Source organism: Amborella trichopoda, chromosome 11 (assembly GCF_054954075.1).
Source record: "Amborella trichopoda isolate Santa Cruz 75 chromosome 11, AtrichopodaSantaCruz75HAP2 v2.0, whole genome shotgun sequence".
NCBI classification, from domain to species: Eukaryota; Viridiplantae; Streptophyta; class Magnoliopsida; order Amborellales; family Amborellaceae; genus Amborella; species Amborella trichopoda.
Genome location: NC_142346.1, coordinates 30,119,541 through 30,143,749, shown reverse-complemented (window position 1 = coordinate 30,143,749; position 24,209 = coordinate 30,119,541). Strand labels below are relative to the sequence as shown.

Genomic DNA, 24,209 nt, shown 5'->3' with positions numbered 1-24,209 from the left:
GAGTAAATGTTTCAGCTCAAGCCACATTCAGAAAATTATCCATCAATTGGATGATCCCAAGGTAATCCAGGGCTTGGAGGCTATGGTGTGATTCATAGGGATTAGGAGGGGAAGGCATGAATATCATAGTCAGGACCTCTTTAGCATTTGTGGCTCCTCTGCAGTAAAGTTTATGGCGCTCCAAATGAAGTTAGGTGTAGCCCCCTCTTTATGGACATTTTTTATTTTTTGAGAGAAAGTTAACTTTTTCAGGACACTAACTTCCAAAATACCATAGCACTTTTGTAAAAATTTCTAATGTGCCCTTATTTAATAACTAAGTTACCTATTAACATAATTTTTTAAACAAACAGAAATAACTTTTTCAATAAATACACCCATCACAACTCATTCTAACATTAACCTTTGTATTTTGAGGGGTTGTTAACTCTCTCTCTCTCTCTCTCTCTCTCTATATATATATATATATATAGAGAGAGAGAGAGAAAGAGAGAGAGAGTTAATGGATACAATGACACGAAGGAGAGTAAACATAGTCTGTCCACAGGAAACTAAATGGAAATGAGAAAAAGCTAAAGAAATAGATAAGTATAAACTTTGGTACACATGAAAGGATAATAGAAATGGCGTAGGCATAATAATGGACAAAGATTTGAAAGATGAAGTAATAAATTTCAAAAGAATAGGTGATAAGCTCCTAAAGCATAGCTGACGGACATCCAACGAGTTCGCCGATCTTCTGGCAAAAGACGGAGCTAGGGCCCATGCTGAAGACCCCGTCCAGTTCATCTCCTTTTTTGCTCTAGACCACAGAGGGCGTACAGGCATTTGGTTACACCTTAGCACAGATCTTGTTATTGGGCAAATCTATAAGCCCCAATTTTTTTGTAACTCACGAGTATATTTTTCGTAATCAGACAAGTCTATAAGCCCAATTTTTTCTACAAGGTCTCTTGACCTATTTTTTGACCGAGAGACCCGACTTGTTGGTACTCTCGAACCCCTCTTCTGTACTCTAACACTCTACAGCAATACAAAAGTTAACTTTCTCTCAAACAAAAAAATAGGTGATAGGCTCCTATTAATCAAACTTGTATTAGAGAAAGAGATAATTAACGTAATTAGTGCTTATGCACCACAAATAGGATTAGATGATAGAATTAAGAGACAATTTTGGGAGGAAATAGATTGAATAGTCCAAGACATGCCAAATGGAGAGAGGACCCTTTTAGGATAAGGGGACCTAAATGGTTATGTAGGAAGTAGGGATAGTAGAGGATATAAAGGGGTGCATGGGGATATGGGTTTGGGAAAAGAAATGAGGTGGGTGGTATTATTCTAGATTTTGCTATAGCCTACGACCTAGCAATAACAAACACTTACTTTAAAAAGCGAGATGACCTATAAAAGTGGATCACATAAAAGCCAGATAGACCTCTTCCTAATTAAGAAAGTAGATCGATCATCATATAAAGACGGCAAGGTTATCCCAGCAAATAATTTGACTACCCAACATAAGCTCGTGGTTATGGACGTCTGCATATAAAGACATGGAAAAGAAGCGGTGAAAGTAATAGGTATCCAAGAACTAGGTGGTGGAATTTTAAAAATGAGAAAATAGACTTATTTAGGGATAACTTAGTTAAAGAAGGAAAATGGAACTCTAAAAATGAGGTTAATGTTATGTAGAATGAGATAACTGACTGTATCAAAAAAGTGGCAAAATAAGTTTTAGGAGAATCTGGAGGGAAAGAAATTCTAATAAAGAAACTTGGTGGTCGAGTGATGAGGTTTAGAAGGCCATTAGCGAAAAATGATCATGTTATAAAACTTGACAATGTAGTAGAAACGATCAAAACTTAAAAGAATATAAAAATACTAAGAAAAACGCTAAACAAATAGTAAGTAAAGCTAAACTTAAGGCCTATGATAGTCTATACAATAAACTGGGAACAAGAGAAGGTGAAAAAGATGTCTTCAAATTAGCAAAAATGCGAGAGAAAGTGTAGGGATCTAAACCATATTAAATGCATTAAGAATGAGAACAACAAGGGTGAAGGATGGCGAGTTGACGAAAGGTGAAGAGTTTATTTTTAAAAATTATTAAATGACAAATATAATGGGGAACATAAAGGTAGAAGGAACTGATGGTATAAATGAGGGAGGAAGTCAAATACATTTGTAGGATTAGGTTGAAAATGAAAGAAGCTATGAAAAGGATGAAGATAGGAAAGGCTTTAAGACAAGATAGTTTCTCGATAGAGGTTTGTAAGTACATGGGGGAGAATGGCATTGTCTGGCTGACGAAATTGTTCAAGACAATGTTGAAAACAAAGAAAATGCCAGACGAATGGAGGAAAAGCATTGTGGTACCTATTTACAAGAACGAAGGAGACATACAAAATTGTGCAAACTATCGAGAAATCAAGCTTATGAGCCATACTATGAAGCTCTGGGAGGGAGTGCTTGAGCAACGACTAAGGTATGAAACGTGTGTATTTGAAAACCAATTTGGTTTTATGCCAGGAAGATCAACAATCGAGGCTACTTTCCTACTTAGGCAATTGATTGAGAAGTTTAGAGCAAAAGGAAAAGACCTCCATATGGTCTTTATTGATCTGGAGAAAGCTTATGATAGAGTACCTCGATATTTGATCTGACGAGTGTGGAAAAGAAAGGAATCTCCAGACAATACACTGACTTGGTGAGAGATATACATGATGGAGCACTAATTAGTGTGCAAATAACTAGTAGAGAGATGACTGAGTTTCCAGTAATAATAGGTTTATATCAAGGGTCACCATTGAGCCCATACATCCGTCGTAATTATGGACGACTTAACTAGGCACCGATAGGATGGAGTACCGTGGTGCATTTTGTTTGCAGATGACATAGTTTTGATTGATGAAACCCAAAACGGCGTCAACACAAAATTAGAACTTTGAAATGATGCTCTCATTTAAAATTAGCGGCACTAAGACAGAGTATATGGAATGCAAGTTTAGTAATAATAGGAGTAGAGACGAGGAAGTAGTTAAACTTGACAGCCAGGAAGTACAAAAAAAACCGCACTTTCGATATCTTGGGTCGATAATTCAGGAAATAGAGAGATTGAAGAAGATGTCGCATACAAAATTAGAGCTAAGTGGACGAAGTGGAGATGTGCAACTGGAATTTTATGTGATTGTCACATACCAATGAAACTGAAAGGCAAGTTCTATAAGACAGCAGTGAGACCAACTTTGCTCTATGGGGGTGGAATGTTGGGCAAACAAAAAACAATATACCATAGAATGAATGTAGTGACGATGAGGATGTTGAGATGGATGCGTGGCGAGACAAGACGGGATAGAATTCGAAATGAATACATTCAAAAAATATTAGATGTGGCGCCAATAAGCAATAAGATGAGAGAGAGTAGACTTAGGTAGGCTGGCCATGTGTGGACCGACCCAATACAGCACCTGTTAGAAGTTGCAAGTTAGTTCAAGTGGAAGGATTGAAAAGGGCAAGGGGTACACCCAAAAAAATGTGGTTGGAAGTAGTCCAAAAAGATATGGGGACTTTTGGCCTCACTGAGGCTATGGTCTTTAATAGAGCAGAAGGGCGGACCATGATTCGTGTACTAACCCCAAGTACTAGAGAAAAGGCTATGATGATGATGATGATGATATACATATATATACACAAAAAAACATGTAGGGTTCTCCTACATATTCCAAACTAAAAGAGGCAAAAAGAGGTAAGTGTGTTTATATGGTGAAGCTAAGGTAAATACATCATTGAGCGACAAGAAGCTAATGGCACTTAGCTATAAACAGAAGTATGGAATAAAGTACGAGGAAAGATTTGCACCTGCTAATTTGAGCACCAGTCAGAATAATGATAATGGAAACAAATTTCAAGCAATGACCAGCATACCCAACAGATGCAAAGCATTCACGAGGATATCGACATGAAAGATCAAGTGAGATTAAAAATTGAGCATTACCTTTGGGGAGCCTTATATGGAACAATATCGGGATCCCAGAAAATGGTTTTGTTCAAGAGCAAAGTCATTAGACCTATCCAACTCCATACTCATTAGGTTGACAAATATGGGGGTTGTCAGATTCCTTGTATATGACAATGACATTTAGTAAGAGATATTTTTTACTTCACACAACTATAAAAGCAGCTACATTCTAAGTTTCAAATGAATGTAGCTTAAGGTAAATACAATGTTAACTTTCTCTCAAAAAAAACGTTTCAGATGAAGTATTTATATCACATGGGGTATTTTTTAGGCTTCAAGTCTGGACAGGTTCCTCAAGGTTACTCACCCATGCAGCAGATCTAAAACTAAAAATGTTCTCCCTTCCCAATGTTCTCATATTTCTGACTCCCAGAAATCTAATAGGTTTCAGAATTTGTTCAGAATAAAACTAACTTATGGTTTAGGCTTCCAATTAGGGAGGAAACTAGTTAAGTAGAGGTCTTATCATCCATAGCCATGATCCTCACAACTCTCGACTCTTACCACTTTTTGTTACCCTTATGATGGTGTCTAATTCACCAAATATCTGTCGAAGGTTTCCCTCACTTATTCTACATTGTTGATTCATCCCCATGAAGAAACTGTTTCTTCCAAAAGTCCCCATGTGTTTGCCAGAACACCAGGCCCAACAACGCCCTCTTTGATTCTATTTAGTTCCACTAAGCACCTACATAGGGTGCACAAACTTTCAGGTAGAATCTGGTAAACCCAATGCATATGTAATAGGTTTAGGATACATTATAAAGCAACAGTTTAGTCGGACATGATCCACCAACTTAGCGCATTTTTCTCATAACAAGCCACAAAATACACCACCCAAACTTCTGGATGAGCTTCCTTGTGCAGGCTTGGAAGCAGGAAATAACCCACCTTTACTACGGAAAGCATCATCCATGAACTTCATTGAAAACTGTCCTAAGGCACTCCAGGGAAGCCACATCTTACTCACATCCCTTCCTAAAACAAACCCGTCATATCATCTTTAGAACTATAACTACTTCCCTCATGTCCTCGTTTCCCAAATTTCAATTTATAGTGAGAGTCCAAATAACAAACATGGTCACCCTTATTAAGAAGTTAGAAAGAACTGTAACCTTTGTGCCATCAAGAATTGCAGGAAATCTCTTCTCAAGGGGTGCACACTGCACACCATTGATTTCTCCAGAAACATCATGTCCTACTATTCTCTCACGTCCTCCAACACGAATACGATAGCCTTCTAAGTATCGGAAAGGCTAGCCATCCTTCTTATCTCGTCCAGCAGTGTCTCCCTGCCTTCATATATTTATAAGAAATGATATCCATTCACACGCCCCTTCCCCACGATACATCCACCTTCATGATTCGTATATTTAGTTTCTCTAACGAGCACTTACCTTCAGCTTCAGTAAGCAAAACTACAAAACTAATTTTAACTAATAAGATTTATCCCCTTAATGATCTCCATTCCACATGAAATCCCCAAAACTTTGACAAACTTTCTCCTCCCCCCAGTAGGTCTTTGGTAATAGACATAGAATGAATGAGGAAATTATCTTCAGCTGCTTGCAGAAGTGTGATCGTTCCCCCAAAGACAGCATCTTCCTTGCATGTCTATTCTGTGTGTGTGGCACTTCATGTGGCCCAGGGTATGTCTCTACAATATTATAATGTGATCTATTTTCTAAGTAACATGCTACATTACATTGGAATATATTGCACATTCAAGGGATACAAAGAAAAGTGAAAAGGCAAAAGTCAGGCATATGATGAAGTACCAACCATAAGGAAGATATTCTGTAGTTTCCTAAGTGATGCAGCATTAAACTTAAGGCAGTTTCCTAAGTGATGCAGCATTAAACTGCAGTTTCCTAAGTGATGCAGCATTAAACTGTAGTTTCCTAAGTGTCTCATTGCTAGATAGACACGCAACATTAAACTTAAAGCAGCAAGAAGAATTTCAGCCAAAGGTAGATTTAAAATGTATGTTTCTTGCCATTGAATTTCACCAATTACCCGCAGTTCAAACAGCTGCCAAATAATACATGATTGCAATTTTCCACAATAAGAACATTCAATGGACATAGTTTCAATCACAATCGTAAGGATAATAAAAGGCAACCATCAAAATGGAACATGTAGATTAGGAATCAAACAAGTAAAATGTTCAGGTCAACAACATTCCCACACAGAATTATAGATATGATGACAGACTATTTAGTGAAATGAAAAACAGAATAGAAGATTCAGTATAACACCAATAAACAAAGATAAAATTGACTTTAGGAAGCCAAACGCTCTCCGCTAAATTTCAACTAAAATACTCCATGAAACAATGAAAAATCGATCAATCCATCTGAAAGAATGCACCTCACCCACAAAAGCACTCAGTAACACAATAGATGAATGAAATGAGAAGCAAAAAATAACAAACACATTGCAAACATCACATCTCCGCAAATACACACAAACTTTCTTATGTATAATGCTTCAAAAGAATCACTTTCTAGCAAAAAGAAAGAAGCAAGAGTGAACTAACCTTGCTGCTGGCCCCTGCCTTGGACTTTGTGGACCTCGACTTATCCGAAAGAGCCCTAAACAATTGAGGCTCACCAGGCTCGCTCAAGTTGCGATGATGGTTGGGAAAGGTAAAAGGCTCCCGAAATTGCTTCTCCATGTTTTCCATCATCATGGGTGGAGCGATATTACTTGGCATCTTTGACATTAGAGAGTGTGATGAGTACCCCATGCCGGAAGCATTATTTGAAGCCGTGTAACCATTTGCATGGGCAACCTCGCGACTACCATCAGGGGAATTGTCCACAGTTGCTCGCCTTGAGCAAAGACCACCCATTTTATTGTGGTTTTTTAAGTTGTTGAGACCCAAAGAAAATTTTGTTGAAGATTTGAATATATCAGCCAAATTGCTACCTTTGGCTTTTATTCATCCAATTATTGCTGCGCCAAATTGGTTTCTTTGATTTGTGGGCGAGCAGAAAGAGCCCCAATTTATTTTACTGGATAAAGAAAAGTCTGTTGTTGGGTAGGTCTAGGAGATTGAATAGTGAAAAGGCCACTGAAGCACTAATCAAGAAAGAGAAGTTAAAACCTTCAAATTGAAACCCTGGGTGCCGTACCTGTGCTTGGGCCTCCATTTCAAGTAAATTTGCAGAAATCATCGCTGAACACGCATGTTTTTCTTTGAAGAGATAACAATTTACCAGCACTCAGTTATATTGAGAACTCACTGATCACTAGATTTCTTTGAGAAGAGCGAATGTATTTCTTCCGAAGAGATAGCAGTTTACCAGTTCAGTCGGATTAAGTACTCACTGATCACTAGACTCCCCTGTAAAAGAGAATGAGGAGTGAGATAGCGATGAAACAAAACATGAATAAATATTAATAACATAGAAGCTCAAACCACACATTACCCTTTATCAGGGTTAAAAAAATTAAGAAAAAAACAAGCTAATAATTCGAACCCAAATTCACCATCGATATCATCTAAATCAAGAAGATAAGACTCCAAAAAAAAAATCCCCCTGTCCAGTCCCACACAGTACTGTTCCATCACTAAATAAGAAATTAATAATTCAGCAAAGCAAAGAGAAATCCAATTTAAGAAGAAAAACCCTAACCAAAAAATCCAACCCACCAAAAAACTGCCTTTAACACAAACAGATCCTCCAAAAAGATCCAAAACTATTATAAACATCAGAAAAAGATAAAAGGCAACACCTTTGCAAACCACTGATCAAGCACCAACTGAAAAACAGAATCCACACAAAACAAGATAAAAAGAATCTCAAAACCTTAAAAAAAAAATCCCCCAAAAAGAAAACAACTCTCTTTGGAATCTGAAAAGCCACCCCAAGATAAAAACAATCAAAACAACATATAAACAGAGAGAACACAATCCGCGAGAGGACGATGAATAAAAGTCTATCTCTCTCTAGGCTTACCAGTGAAGTATGGAGGAATTTGAGAGAAAGTGCAATGGGAATGAAAAGGGACAGGGAGAATGCAGAGGGTGAGAAGAACACAGTAGGGAAGGGGTTTTTCAGTCCACCCACCAAATAACACACTCTCTCTCTCCCCTCGTCTCTGCAGTAAGGTGGAGCTGGTCAAACCCAACCCCAGTTAAATTTGGACCATGGTTAACCGATTGGACACTGGGATACGTTAACTATGAGAGAGAAAATGTTAGAGAGAGACAGATTTTAGAGAGAGAGTGAGAGAAAGTGCAGGAAATGTGTCCGGCCGTCGCCAGCCATACTGTTTCCCTCTCCTTTGACTCTAAACGACCTCACATGACTGATTACTGTTTTACCCTCTAGAATACCACTAAATTTCTGCATCCCCACTGAAACCCAGACGGCGCGAGGGGCAATTTCGTCACTTTGTGGGCTCAGAGTCGTGTGCAAATGGTTTGGTTTGGTTTAGTCAAGAGAGGGTCTTTTCGTCATTTGCTAACACGAGACTCAGTTTTCTCTCGCACCAGGTGTCGTAACGTAATTGGATGCCCAAATTGACGACAGATGATGCGTACACCGCGGGCGACTTTACTTCGGAGAAAAGGGCGGGGAAGATCGGACGGACTATGTTCGGTTCTGGGCAGATAGGGAGGAGATCTGGTCCGTCTTAAGGGTGGAAAAATTACAAAAAAACCTCCACACCACTCTTGTTGCACAACTCACCCAACTGAATTTTTCGTCCACTTTTTTTCCAAACTAGACTTTTACGCAAATACCCCCAAGAAAAAATGTTCCATCTTTTAAAATAGAAATACATTTTTTTATACAAAATCATTTTTGCCAGAGTTCTTTTGAACCCAATTGGTTATTGCCAGATCCCACCTTCACATTGCTGGCGCGCACAAGTGTCAGACCACCCTAAAATCTCTCGCACCATCACATTGTTGTAGCCCAGATCACCCTAAGATAACTATCCTATCGAAACTAAGTACTGTCATATTGTCTTTTATTTCGTTTTATAGTCTTAGAATCCAGTAAATCGGACCGCTCTTTGCAACTGTCAGACAACCATTTGCAACTGCGGCACCATACTTTACATAGTATCGATGCCCTACTGCCAAAACGCATGTCGGAGCCCTACTACTGGACTGCACTTTATACAGTGCAAGAGCCCTACTCTCGCAGTGCACTGAATGCCGGAGCCGTATTTTGGTGGATAGAAGATAAAGAGGCGTGGGTCAAATAAAAGCAAGGGAGGATAGTTTAGGTTTTTTTTTTTTTTCTTTTGATTGGGGGTATTTGCATAGAGTGTATTTTGGAGGGAAAAAAAAAATTACGCTCGATGTATGTTGCACATAATGCGTAGTCTTGGAGGCTTTTTGTACTTTTCCTTAGAAAGTTATTTTTCCCTTGTGGAAAGAAAGAATAGGAACGGTGGACCGTCCAAACCCGACTTACCTGTCTCATGTTTCCATCTTTACCCCCGCTTTTTACAAAGGGCCCATCTACAAATACTGGCGGTTCTTCTCCCCTTCTGTGTGCGGCCTCTCTCTCTCTCACTCTTTTTATGGGTCTCCCAATAATTTTTATTTAAATTAGGAAAAAGATTATATAGAGCTGAGGCTTAAAAATTTCGCTAGAAGAAGTTTTGATGCTCAAATATCCTCAAATTGATCATCTCGACGTCAAGATGCATGGACATCAGAAAAATTTGATTCCAAGTTTTGGAAATAATGTATCTTGTAATGCATTTTTTACTGTCAAAATTTTCAAGATTTGCAAGTTTTCATAGATCTTCTCAATCTGCTCGATTTTTGAAGCTTTGGATTTTATAATTAGCAATGAAAATAAATTTTAAAGCAGTCACAAATATTTCTAATATTGAAACCACATTTCTCGACAGTATTTGAAGGTGCACTCTAGTTTGATGGTTTAGAGCCCCGACTCTATACAAAATGCACCCATCAAATTATTATGGGCATGTATACAATACTTTTTGTGGGAGTATACTATGCATCTCCCTCCCGCAGTAGACCTAATGGGGAGAATTTTTTGAAGCATGAGGTTTCTCTAAGGCCTAGGCTTTATGAAAACAAAATAAAGCTTCATCTCAAATCTTCATTTAGAAAGCACTTTCGACAATACAAAATATTTTTGGATCTTTGAAATGCTAATTTTTTCCACAACTATAACATTCAAGCCAAGATTATCGATGTAATGATTTTCCAATACTTGAATTGCAAGTTTCGATAAGTTATGAGATGAGGTTTTACTCTTTTTTTTATAGGGCTACAACTCCATCAAACCATTTTTCTTTCTAAAATCTAAAATTTTGAGATCTATATAACTGTCATGAGATTATTATTTTCATGGAAAATATTTGAATTTTGAGTTATTAAACACCTAAATCTTGCGGTCTCGGATGGGTTATTCTTCAGTCTTGAGAGGTTAATTTTTTTAGGCATGTAGAGATTTAAATTTTTTTCTTCTTTTTTTTCCTAAAATTTGGGGTTGAAAAAAATATCCTTGCTTGAGCTTTAATACAAGGGAATTCATAGTAAGCTCTTATGGGAGTAGCAAATCATTTAGCAATTATTATATGCTTCGACATGTACATGCTGTTAGTGAAAAATTGATGGAGCGCGAGAACAACCCAAAATTAGAGAACAGATGCCATGAGGCTGGTGATCGTAGAGCATGGATTTTTCTTGAGTCCTTCACTTTTAGAGAGAGAGAGTATACATATTTCTTGTGTCTTCATCCTCTCACTTGCTTCCCATTTTATAAGAAAAATAAGGGGTAACCGTTGTATTTATCCAATGAGTATTTGAGAAAGCGAAAAGTTCCCTAATCTCCAATGGGTGTCTGAGAAAACAAAGGGTTACGTTCATATGGATGTTGGACCATATGACAATTGGATATATTTTATTCTCCCAAATGTAGGCTAAGACACGTAAGGTCTCATAGCCATATATGTCAACATCTCCCACTTGGCTATGACGGGCGAGCATAATAAGTCACATGCATACTCTCTCTTTTGAGTATGACCTTTAAGAAAATATTGTCATGAGGTTTTCTCACGCTTTTGCGGATATGTCTCTCATAACAAACGTCTATCGTGACGATTTTCACGCTACTGCAGATTTCTCACTCATGAAAACTGTCTGACTTAAACATATTTAAGTCCCATTAAGCTATTATGATTAGACAATAGTTCTACACTCATACCATTTATCAATGGATCAGCAATCATGTCTGATGAGGGCAAGTAACTAACAATTACTTCACCTTTCTCAACTACATCCTGCATGTAGTGATATTAGACATTTATATGTCTTCCTTTGGAGTTATTTGCTCCACTTTAAAATAATTTAGTTGTGGTTTGATTATCACAAAATATTTTGATCGATCCGTCGATAATTTGCAGCTTCAAGTTATCTATGAAGTGTTTTATCTAGATGACAAAAGTACAAGCAGTGCTACATGCAATGTATTCTGTTTCATGTGTGTATCTAGCTACACACCCTTGTTTCTTGCTAAACAAAGAAACATCAGCCCCTCCAAAGAGGAAAATATGTCTTGAGATGGATTTATAATCGTTCTTCAGCAAAATTTGAATCTAAATATCCTATAACTTCAAGCTTATCTATTTGAAAGCACAATTTTAGATGTTTTTTTCCCTTAATGTACCTTAGAATTCTTTTAACCGCTTTCCAATAAGTTATGTCTGTATTACTTTGATATCTACTAACAAATCCTATGGCATAACTTAAATCTGGCCTTGTATATCGTACTGCATATACCAAGCTGACAATAGCTCGTGCATAGGGAACGTTAGGCTTTTCTTGTCCTTCTACTGGACAATCCTTCTTAGACAACTTTACTCCCTTTTCAATCTGAGTAGGCAATGGCTAAAAATTTTCCATTTTAAATCTTTTGAGAACAGAGTCAAGATATCTCTCTTAGCTCAAACACAACATTTTTTATTTTTTATCTCTAGTTATTTTTATGCTTATGACAAAAGATGCTTCTCCCATATCATTCATCTCAAACCGAGAAGAAAGCCATGACTTAGTCTTATCAATAATTTCTAAGTAATTTTCAGCTATTAGGATGTCATCTATATATAATGATAATTTTGTGAATTGACTCCAACTCTTCAAGACATACACACAATGGTCCAATCTATTTACTACATATCCTATATGTAGGATGACGTCATGAAATGTTAAGTACCATTGTCTTGAAGATTGTTTTAAACCATATAAAGACTTATTTAATTGTATACTTTATTTTCTTAGCCTTTAATTATGAAGCCCTCAGGCTGCTTCATGTAGATGGTTTCATTTAGTTCACCATTCAAGAATGCAGTCTTTACATCTATTTGGTAAAGTTCTAGGTCATAATATGCAACTATTGCCAAAATTATTCTAATGGATATAAACGTTGCAATTGGAGAATAAGTGTCAACATAGTCGACTCCCTTTCTTTGAGTAAAACCCTTTGCTACTAACCTAGCTTTAAATATATCAAGTGATCCATCAGATTTTAACTTCCTTTTAAGTACCCATTTAGAACCTATAGGTTTTATATCTGATGGTAAATCACATAAATCCCAAACTTTATTTTTCTCAATAGAATCAAATTCTTCTTTCATGGCATTAAGTCATTCTTGAGATTCTTGTGACTTCATAGTATCATTGAAGTCAAAAGGGTCATGTATTTCATCTAGATCAATAAAGTTGTCTATCTTCTCACTCATATGGACATAGAAATCATCAAGATATGATGGATGAGCTTTGACCAGTTAACATTATGTGTTGGTACTTCAACATCATCATGTTGATTAGGGTTATTCATATCTAATGTAGGTAGTGGTTCTAAGTCATCTATGATATTAAGTGGATTGTCATTATCCACTACAAGTAGTTTTTTTTCGATAAAATCTTCTAAGAACTCAGCATCTCTGATTTCAATGAGCCCTTGATCTTTATGACAAAATCGATATCCCTTTGATCATTTGGGGTATCCTATAAAATTGCAAAGTAGAGTTTTGTTTTATAACTGATTTCTATGCTAATATGGAATTAGAACATGCGCAGTCGACCCCCACTTCTTTAAGTTTGATAGATCAGGTTTTCGACTTATCCACAGTTCATAAGGGGTAGAATATATTGCCTTAGTTGTAATCCTGTTAAGAATATACATGGATGTGCTTATTGCTTCTCCCCAAAAAGTCTTGGGTAGATTAGAATGAGTCATTATGGATCTAGTCATTTTTAAGAAGGTTTTATTACGCCTTTCAGCTATTCTATTTTGCTGTGGCATATAAGACATAGTAGTGTGTCGCGGACTGCCATCAAGCACTCAAAGACCACACAAACAACTTCACACATCTGGCTTCCATTCCCGCTATTCTTTGGATTTTGTGACTTTTTATTTTGTGGGCAGTGGTTTTTGAAGTGTCCTGGCTGACTAAGCATTTTGGCGGTCATTGTTTAGATTTGCGGTTGTAAGGTTCAGTTCCTTTGTTTTTTAACCTATTGTGCCTCTTATTAAATTTCTCTTAAAATTTCTGGCTATATGGCTTCAGTTGGCTAAACTTGGGAGGTCCTTAAGCAAGTATGAGTTCACTCCTTTTATCTTTATTCATATGCTCTTACTCTAAGGCTACTTATATAGGTAGTTCCCCTAATGTAAGAGATTTTACATTCAACCTAAAGCAATTGTTACATTCCTCCATGAAGGTGGAAGACAATTAAGATAGTGGGAACTTGCATATGCTCGGGAACTTCATTCATAGCAATGGCTAAGTCCTTAGCCATAACAAGCATCTTATTAACATGTCCCACTACATTATTATACTCTTTCATCTTAAATGAATTATATTGCTCTAATAGCAAGTGGATGTATGTTTCAGAGGTTGAGTCATATTTAGTTTTTATTGCCTCTAGCATTTTCTTAATTGTTTCATGATGCTCGAAAACCTTAATAAGATCATCGTGCATGAAATTTAACATAGAAGTTTTTGCTATAAGGTCATCTTCTAAAAGTTTCTGTAACCTTTTTTTTTCTTCTTCAGTCGGTTTTTCACCAACTACTTGTGGATCATCATTTAGTATATATGTTATTCTATCTTGGATGAGAAGGTATTCCATCTTCCTCTTCCACATCCCAAAATTATTTCCATTTAATTTCTTTACTTTAGAAAGTTCAGCCATTACAATTCTATTAGCCATTTACTAAGTTTTGTTTGAGCAAACTAATTCTTTCTAAGTTCTAAAGAAGCTAAACAAGGCACCAAAAATTTAATATGTGGTCAATACTTGTACAGTGAGAGCTGCAATTATTTCATAAACAATATCAACTATTAAATGATGCCTCAAAAAAAATTGAAATAGGCTATTTCTCAATCTATAAGTGCCACAATTATCTTTTTTTTTTTTAATATCAGCATTAAAAAAACTTTTTAACAAAATCTAGGTCATTTATTATCTTATTAGGGACCACCAGATAGAGACAATGTAAAATAATGGACCTGCACCAAAATCAACACATAGAAATAGGAGATAAAGATTAACATTGATATTATCTGAAAATTTAGAAACTAATCAAATTTACAACTTCCTAGCAAAGTGATAACATATTTATTTACCGTAAATCACAGAGAACAAAAAAAAAAAAAAAACAAACAAATGATATACTCTTCTATTCACTGTAAATCACAGGGAACTCTGCAAAATCAGCAAACTCCCTCTTAATATCAATAGATGTTCGGAAGGGAAGGGGGGGGGGGGGGGGGGGGGGGGTTGGGGGGAATGATGATTCTTTAACTTTGTTAGGTGGTGCTTCCGTATGTTTGATGTTAAAATAGGAAGAGTGATGAACACAACATAGGGAGTTCTCGCTCTACTAAAACAATTAGTTTCTCTCTCTAAGAGTTCTCTCTCTAAGAGTAGGAGAGAAGAAAGAAAAAAGAAAAAGAAGCTAATATTAAAAAAAAGTCCCTCGAGGCCTACAAATTGTAGCAGTAGAGCAATCTCACATTGGCCACCTCAAGAAGAGGAATCATATAGGCTACCGATATTCACAGGAGAGAAATATAATATGTAAATTGTGACAATATAATATTGCGCGATGATCAAAACACTCGCAAAAAAAAAAATTATCAGTGTACGAGTAAGGTAGAACCTAGTTGACAAGGGCGTTTTTCTTATATTGGGAGTTGAACCCAAAAGAGCCATTTGGAATGTAGTGGCTCCTTCTTTCAATCCCAAGCCTCGTACCCGTGCCCAACCACATGCCCACTTTATACTGCAAACCACACGAGTCCAGAGAAAAGGAAGAAACTGGTTTTGTGGGTTTTTGGTTACAGGTCTCTAATCCGAAAAGCAAGGTTCAATGACAAGGAGATTACGAGGAGCGTCTCGTCGGATTTATTAGAGGTTATCATAAAGTCTTTTATCAAGGTGTCTCACCTTTTCTTTTACTTTATCTCTAATATATTCTTTCTCATATTTGGGATTATCTCGCTCTGATATCGGTGTTAGCGAAAATTGATGGAGCGCAAGACCAACCCAAGATCAGAGAATAGATGTTGTGAGGCTGGTGATTGCAGAGCCCTGATTTTTCTTAAGCCTTTCACTTTTAGAGAGAGAGTACACCTATTTCTTGTGTCTTTATGCTCTCTCTAACTTCCCATTTTATAGGGAGAAGAAGGGGTAATCATTGTATTTCTCCAATAGGTGTATGAGAAAATGAGGGGTTACGGTCATATGGACATTGGACTATATGACCGTTGGATATATTTGATTGTCACAAATGTAGGCTAAGACACATAAGGCCTCATAGCCATACATATCAACACATGCTCCACAAGATAAAAAGCTTTTAAGCATTTTTTTATGGGAACCTTGCTCAATGATATAATTTCCTCAACTTGGCCACCAATTTTAAGAAGGGAATTATCGAAAAAGAGATTATTTATCTCTTGTACATGGAGGTCACAATCATTATGTCCCTTACATTTCAAAATGGATGGATGTAAGAGCATCATTGAATAAACACAAAGATTAAAAAAAATAAAATTTCAGACTTTGTGACTCACCCCAAGCCATCTAAATTGATATTTAATGAGTAGGAATGGTTATGATCTACATGTACAAGAGATAAATAGTCTCTTTGTAGACAATCCCTTTGAAAAAACATATATATTTATTAGATCGACCGAAGTGTGAGTGTGAATCAAGAAATTTTAGAAGATAGTATAAATTATTATTGATGCTATTGTTTAATTCTAATTATTATGATGCTATTTGAAATTTGATCAAAGGGATCATGTGCTATTTGAAATTAGATAAAACAAAAAGAAAATAATATGAGATGTTAAATTGTTCGAATTTTATGTATGATTTAATAGATTTTTTAAAAATAGATATACACAATCAGAGGTCTTTCTTTTAAGAAGATTAGATCTAAGAGTTTAGAAAATCAAAATCTAATATGTTAAAAATATATTCATCCAGTTATCCTAAAATGGATCACAAGATTTTAAAGAAGAATATCCTTCTAATTAGGTATTTTACCCAAAAGAGTAAGTATACACTATGCTCATGCAGGATAGCAAAAAATATACACCCTAATTTTTAATTTTAGATATCGATATGAGGCAATTCTCATGACTCCCTCTCACTTGTAATCATGGTTCAAAATATTGGATTCTATTAGAGGGGGCCATGGGTCAAGCCTGGGCAAGGCTCAAGCCTGGTCCTAGCCCCTACAGAGTCACCCTGAGCCCTACTTCGCTGGATTAGGGTTGAAGAGAACCTAAGCCAAGCCAGATTGGGTCAAATACAATTAAAGTAAATTAAAGAAAAAAGGTTGCACCGGGCCGCAGCATGCCAGCTATGTTGCGGACTGTCTCACCCCTGTCCTCGAGTGGTGCTGGCCCAGCCCTCGAGCTACCTTTTGTGGCCCATGCCCTAGATTTTTAAAGTCAGGTTGACCAAGCTGGGCTGCCAACCCATTACTAGCCCTTAATTATATGTGAAAGTAACAACAATTATGTAACTCTTAGACCGTCTTCCTTGAAGCAGGACTTCAGGGGTGTAAACTACAAATTAACAATACCTATAGAATAAGGGCTTGTTTGGATGCACTCATTATCACTAATAACTCACCATTCAAATAAAATTAATATTGACAATGGATTATTTGTTTCACAATATCCCTCGTAAAATTATCTTTGATAACTTATATGTAATTTTACATATAAATTTATATTATAAAAATTTATTTTTATTTTATACAAAGTAACTTATTGAAAATCAAATATTATTAGCTGAAAATAACTAAAATTTGTTGAAATTTTGCATAATTAAATAATATTATAAACTACAACATATGTAGCAAATAACTAACAAACTAATATGGGATTGTATAATGTGAGACCATTTATCTTTGTTACATAGAGGTGGCAATTGCTTCAAGCATTAAATGTCAAATTGGATTGCCTGGGTGTGCACAAAATTTGGGAAAATTTTATTTCCTTTAAACTTTGAGTCAAGTCAAAGATGCACTCACAATCACTCGATTTGAGCTCTGGGGGTAAGAGAACTGTGATTTCAATTTACTAAAAGTAAATGGTCTATTTGTGTATTTTTTAAAATAATATTATACATGGTATATTAATTTCAAATAAAAGAGTACATTCCCAACTACTAGACAAGACTAAACCCCAAAAATGGTTCCCAGCATTAGAAGGATCCATCAAACTTTGAGGGTTGCTATGAGGAATCCTAGCCCAAGGGGGCTAGGGGGACTGCTTAGTGACCACTTTGGCTAAACACTCATTTGTTACAGGACCATTAGCGTTGTGTGGATCAAATAAGGTGGGAACACTTGCGCAAGACTTGAAAATCCTATGGTGTAAGGAATAGGGATAATCACTGAAGGAGACTCGCAAAATATGGTCCAATGTAGTAATGGGAGTGATTCATGCTCATAGGAGCTAATGAATGTGTTTAATGAAGTATGTGCCGGGAGTTCAGGAATGACAATATAAAGGCAAATGCTATTTCCAAATGAATAGTGCTCAAACCATCCCCCAACATCTTCTCGAGGGTGTCTTAGGACATGTTTGATACAATAGAAATCTCTCGAGAGAGAAAGAGATTTTTATTGACCCAGCCAATGTCCTATGTTTGGTTTGAGTAATCTCCATCCAAAAAATCTTCTCGAGAAATCTACTATACAAAATGTGAGAAATCTCTACCCCTTTTATAAAAAATTTGTTTCATATCCAAGAAGGTATAATAAAGTTGTTTCACTGAATGAACCAAGGGATTGTGTGACCCTTGTGTGTGATAGTTGATCTTTAGAGACGATGACCAAAAGCCTCATCACTAATCCATCACACGGCATATGGGGAAAGCAGTTCACCATTGAGGGTGATGCATGCACATGTGCGAGAGATTACCCCTATGCACCATAAAACTGTGGTTGCATCAGGTCCGTGTGACCTTAGAACTCATCCTTAGGGGATAATTTGTAATCCATAGACTAAGATTATATCCTCTTGCCTATTGGCTGACTTTGGTAATCCAATTATGAATCTCTGCATTGGACAGTGGGCTATAGATACTACTGGGTCAATTTAATAAAGCAAGTGTGGATTATGGTCTACAGTAGAAGATGAAGTGTTTAAGAATTATTAATTCCTAGACCTTAGGGATCTTATTCCAATCAAATTTATTTTCTTAGATATTGATTGATTTTAGAATAGTTATTTTAAGATTTTAAATCATTTATTTTTTTATTATTTGTAAAATATATTTATTAAAAATAAATTAACAATAAATAAATTTGTCTTTTTTAATATTTATAAAATAATATTGGCTCATGGGGGCCCATTGAACCCATTCTGTTTTGCATGGGGGCCCCACTATGTGCTTCTTTGTGGCACGCCACTTTTAGTGGGGCCATAGGGGTCACACCCCACTTTGTGGAAGTTTCTTATCTTCATAGTGCTAGGCGCCACTTTTAGTAGGGGGTTATGGGGAAGCCACGTCTCACTTTTAACAAAATCCACTTTTTGTGGAATAAAGCTTCCACACTACTTTTTGAGGGGGTAATGGGGGAACATATATCAATCCCATGAGATCACATTTGGTTTTTATTTCAAACTTAAAGATATCCATTAAGATACGGGAGTTAGTTATTTGAAATAAAATATGTATTTTGAAATATTTAATTGCTTCAAGAAATATAATTTAATGACTAGATACAATGTATCTTATATTTAAGCATATCTCTTATTTGAGGAATGACTGGCTCAGATCTCTCACCTCACAAGTCTCCAAGATCAAAAGATCAAGATAAAATTTTGTTGATGGCTAGCTCTGTGGAACCTTATTCCCTCTGAGAAACCTTATAAATAGGGGCATCTTCTCTCATTCTCTGCACACCTCACTCTCTTTTCTCTTCCTGCTTTCTCTCTAGGGTGCATGCCCCACTATAGCCTCTTTTCTTCTCTTTCCTAAATATTCTATCTCTTATACATTAAGTTGTAAGGGATGGCAAGCCCTACCTAGGTAGAAGGTGGTACACTCCACTTGCACTCAGGGTGATATTTATTTTATTGAGGTCCCTAAGCTCTCAGGAGATAGCCAAAGCTTTCTAGATCTGAAATTCATTTTTTGATTATTTTATTGAGGTCCCTAAGCTCTCAAGGGATAGCCATAGCTTTTTAGATCTAAGATTGATTTTTTGATCTCACGTGCCATTGGAGGAGGAAACCCGATGTGGAGTGTTTCAAAGACCGGTTGAGGTAATCTTCCGACGTTCTTATTTTTATTCATGCAGTCTATTATTTTTCAGTCTTGTTTTACTCTTCTCTTTATTTAATAAAGTTGATTGTCCTTAGTGGCAGCAAGTACGGGTTGTCTTATTTATTTCTTTTGAGTTGAAATAATTGTAAAGGATGATTGTAAGTGTTTTAGTTGATGCAAAAGAAAAGAAAAGAAGGTGTGCACCGTACTAGACCACCCTAGTCCTCCTTTCATTGGTATCAGAGCAAGGTCTCTTGCTGCTCATAGGATTATTATTTTCTTATTTGCTATTTATTTTGGGAAAAAGAGAATAATGGCTGCACATACATTCATCTCTGAAATCTTGAAAACGGAGAGGTTTAACAGAACTATCTATGCCTCATAGAAGTGCAAAGTAAAATATGCGTTCTATGAGGAAGGTTTGGATGGTACACTAACTAAGGATCACCCCCATCACTCGATGTCTAATTCATCTCAACAAACTAAAGATGAATATGCTTCTTAGAACCACAAAGATAAGCATGCTAGGAATATCCTCCTATGCTCAATGATTGACTCATACGCATCTGAGTATGAGTTAATAAAGATCGTGAAAGGAATGCACGAGAGGCTCGAGAAAGAATATGTGGATCCGACTATGATGAGGCAGGCTATGGCCATGAAGTAATACAATGAGTTGAAGATGCATGAGGGAGCAAAGATATCAGATCATGTGCACATTTTCTGCGCTCTAGTTCAAGAGATAGAGACAACTGACATGTGACCAATCAAACCAATAAAGAAGTTGCTTTTGTGGAATTTGCCAACCCCAATGGGACGTCTTGGGGTCTTGACTCGAGAGCTATGACTCACGTCACAAACACCAAAAATAGCTTCCACACTTTTCCTCCCGTGGGATCGAGAGCAACACATACATGGGAGAAAAACCAAAAGACTGAGGTTCTAGGAGTTGGCGACTATGCGCTCAAAATGAAGAATGGAAAGATTCTAGTCCTAAAGCAAGCACTCTATGATCTTAAAATGAGGAAGTGCTTGATTTCAGTTCCCAGATTTACTAAGGCATGTTTTATCACCACTTTCTATGGTGATAAGGTCGCTATGAAAGACCGTGACAATGTAATTCTGACTGCTTAACCTATGAATGGCCTTTGTTCTATTGAAATAAAAGAAGATGTTGCGTATGTCTTATCTTCAAATGATTTGGATGATTTCCTATGGCATATGCGACTAGGGCACATAAGTTACAATAGAATGGAAAGGTTAAGAAAAGACGAAATTCTTCAAAATTATAAAAGTGACATTTCAATAGTGTGCGAATCATGTGTGCAAGGAAAGTTAACGAGGAAAAATTCCACAGGGGCAAAAAGAGCTTCTAACTTGTTAAAAATAATTCATAGTGATATATGTAGACTTATGAATATGACTACCAAAATCGCAAAAAGGTATTTTATTACCTTCACTGATGACCACTCGCTATATGTGCATATATACCTAATACGTACGAACTCCGAAGCCTGAGAAAAATTAAAGGAATACAAAGCTGAGGTAGAAACCAAACTAACTTGAAATCAAAGTTCTAAGAACGGATAGGGGTGTAGAATACTCCTTTGATCTCTTTAAGGACCTATGTGTGGAGCATGACATCATTCACTAATACACCATTCCCTACACACCGGAGCAAAATGAAGTTGTTGAGAGATGAAATAGGACCTCAGTGGAAATGGTGAAAAGTATGATGTGGCATGCAAAGCTCTCCCTAGATTTTTGGGGAGAAGCAGTGTTAATGGTAGGCTATATTCTGAATCGAACTCCCACAACAGAAGATCCTCTTACTCCTCACAAGATGTTCACTGGTCGTGCTCCGTCCCTTGATCACCTAAGAGTATAGAGCTGCTATGACCATGTTCTCATCCCTCACCAAAATAGGACAAAACTCGATCCTAAAACTGTCATGATTATAATTATTAGCTACCCTGACCATGATAAGGGTTATCGATTCTACAACCTTCAGGATGATGCGATTATTGAGAGCCGCAATGCCCATTTCTTTGAGGATGAGTTCCTTGAAGCGAGAGTTAGCCACAAACAAGCTAATCTCTTTAAGGAAGCCAATGATGTGGTTGAGAATCAAAATCCCAAACCTGAACCCCAACCTAGAAGAAGCGACCGAGTCTTAAGACCTCCGATGTACTTTGAAAATTTTGTATACCTAGGGGAACACTATGAAAGAGTTAGGGATGAACTAGACAATGAACCTTCATCTTACCAAGAAGCCGTAACCTGTCATGGGAGGGAACATTGGGTAGAAACCATGAATAATGAATTTTCCTCAATAAACCAAAACCATATTGGGAGCTAGTACATCTACCTAGAAGCCCAAAGCAATATGATGCAAATGGATATTCAAGAAAAAGCTTGACTCTGAAGGGTAATTAGAAAAGTATAAAGCTAGGCTAGTAGCTAAGGGATTCACCCAAAAGGAAGAGGTAGATTATGAGGAAACTTTCTCTCATGGTGCTAGGTTTTCATCCATTAGAATCTTAATAGCCATAACAGCTCATTTTTATTTTGAGGTTCATCAAATGGATGTACAGACTGCTTTTCTAAATGAAGATTTGGAATATAAAATTTATATGAAACAACTCGTGGGATTTGTAGAAAAGAGAAAAGAAAATTTAGTATGCAAACTGAACAAATCCCTTTATGGACTTAAACAAGCATCAGTTAGTGGTATATCAAGTTCCAAGAAACCCTATCTCTGGCTAGATTTACCTCAAATAAAGAAGATTACTGTATATATAAAAAGGTCAGTGGGAGTGATGTTGGATTTATCTTCCTATATGTGGATGATATGCTAATAGTTAGTAGCTCGATTGCCCTTGTGTCAAAAACAAAGAAATTCCTTGCACAACACTTTGATATGAAGGATCTAGGGGAAGCCTCTTGCGTCTTGGGCATAAAAATAATAAGAAATAGAAGAGAAAGAACCATTCAACTTTCTTAAACATCTTACTGTAAAAGGATACTGGAAAGGTTTGAAATGGATAAATGTAAGCCATGGAAACCCCCATAGATAAGAAAATAAGCAATAAGATGTACTGAAGATGAAGATAATAAAGATGTGGACAGAATACCATATAGAAGTGCAGCATGGTCCCTCATATACGTCATGACAAGAACAAGACCTAACTTGTCCTTTTGTCATGAGCATGATTAGCCATTTCCAAAGCAACTTAGAGATCGGGCATTGGAAAGCAGTTAAGAGAGTTCTTCGATATTTAAAGGGGACTGAGATCTACATGCTTACATATGGAGGGGGAATAGAAATAACGATTGAAGGATATTCTAATGCGAGTTACCAAAGAGATCTAGATGATGCAAAGTCTACATCCGAATATGTGTTCATACTTGGAGGAGTAACTGTTTATTGATAGTCGAAAAAACAAGATATAGTAGCATTGTCCACCATGGAAGCAGAATATGTGGCGTGTTGCATGGCGGCCAAGGAGGCCATATGGATTAAGAAATTTATTAATTAACTTGACTTTCACCCCGTGAGTTGTGAGGCGGTAAGAAGTTTCTGTGATAACACGGTGGTGATTTGTGTGTCAAAAGAGCCACATTTCTATAAGAACTCCATGCATATAAAGCCATACTTCTATCATCAGTGCAATGAAGTGCGATGTGGAGAGATTGAGATCAATTACATACCCACATAGGTGATGATTGTAGACCCCCTAACAAAAGAGTTTGCTGCAAATATTTTTGTAAAACATGTGAGAGAGATGGGGCTGAGAGAAAGTAGGGAAGAGAGATTGTAAGACCTTTAAAGGTCAAGTGGGTGAATGTTAGGTTAGTATGGTCATTAAAAGCCTTGTGAGAGCTTGAAATAAGAATTTTATGGAACTTAAACTAAGTGGGAGTATGGTTCTATCTAGATCATGATATGCAAATGTTATTTTCCATAACTTAGACTAGGCTTTGCATTCTAGGCCAGTCGAGTTAGAAAATCCTTGATTCCTGAGCATGGAATAAACCCTGATGAGGGTTGATGAGTTATCTCTTAATGATGTTGGAGTGGCCATGATGCATGAGCCAAGAGACTGTGTGACCCTTGTATGTGATAGTTGGTCTTTAGAGACGAAGGCCAAAAGCCTCATTACTAATCCATCACATGACATGTGCATATGATGGCCGTATTGAGAAAGGAGTTCACGATTGAGGGTGATGCATACACATGTGCGATATATTATCCCTACGTACCATAAAGTTGTGGTTGCATCAAATCTGTGTGACCTTAGAACTCGTTTTTAAGAGAGAACCTGTAATTCATAGACTGATATTATATCCTCTTGCCTATTGGCTGATTTCGGTAGCCTAATCATGATT

General features: G+C 36.8%; 1 protein-coding gene across 7 annotated transcripts in view; it reads right to left on the bottom strand.

Annotated features, from left to right (window-relative positions):
* LOC18449026 (Ikzf5 (DUF668)) overlaps window positions 1-8,101 on the bottom strand; it is a 43,090-nt gene extending 34,989 nt beyond the window's left edge. For 4 of the 7 annotated variants that reach the window (XR_016044146.1, XR_016044147.1, XR_016044145.1 and 1 more), the window contains exons 1-3: window positions 7,981-8,101; window positions 7,153-7,364; window positions 6,555-7,032 (exon numbers count right to left, since the gene is read on the bottom strand). Coding sequence is in view for 3 of the 7 variants with exons in the window: in XM_011630567.3 (XP_011628869.1) it covers window positions 6,555-6,869 (315 nt within the window). In the remaining 4 variants the exon portion in view is untranslated. Of the gene's footprint in view, window positions 1-6,554; window positions 7,365-7,980 lie in introns of all 7 variants that reach the window. The other 3 variants (XR_967151.3, XM_088851569.1, XM_088851570.1) reach the window with 1 other exon arrangement.
* Window positions 8,102-24,209: the final 16,108 nt, after the last annotated feature.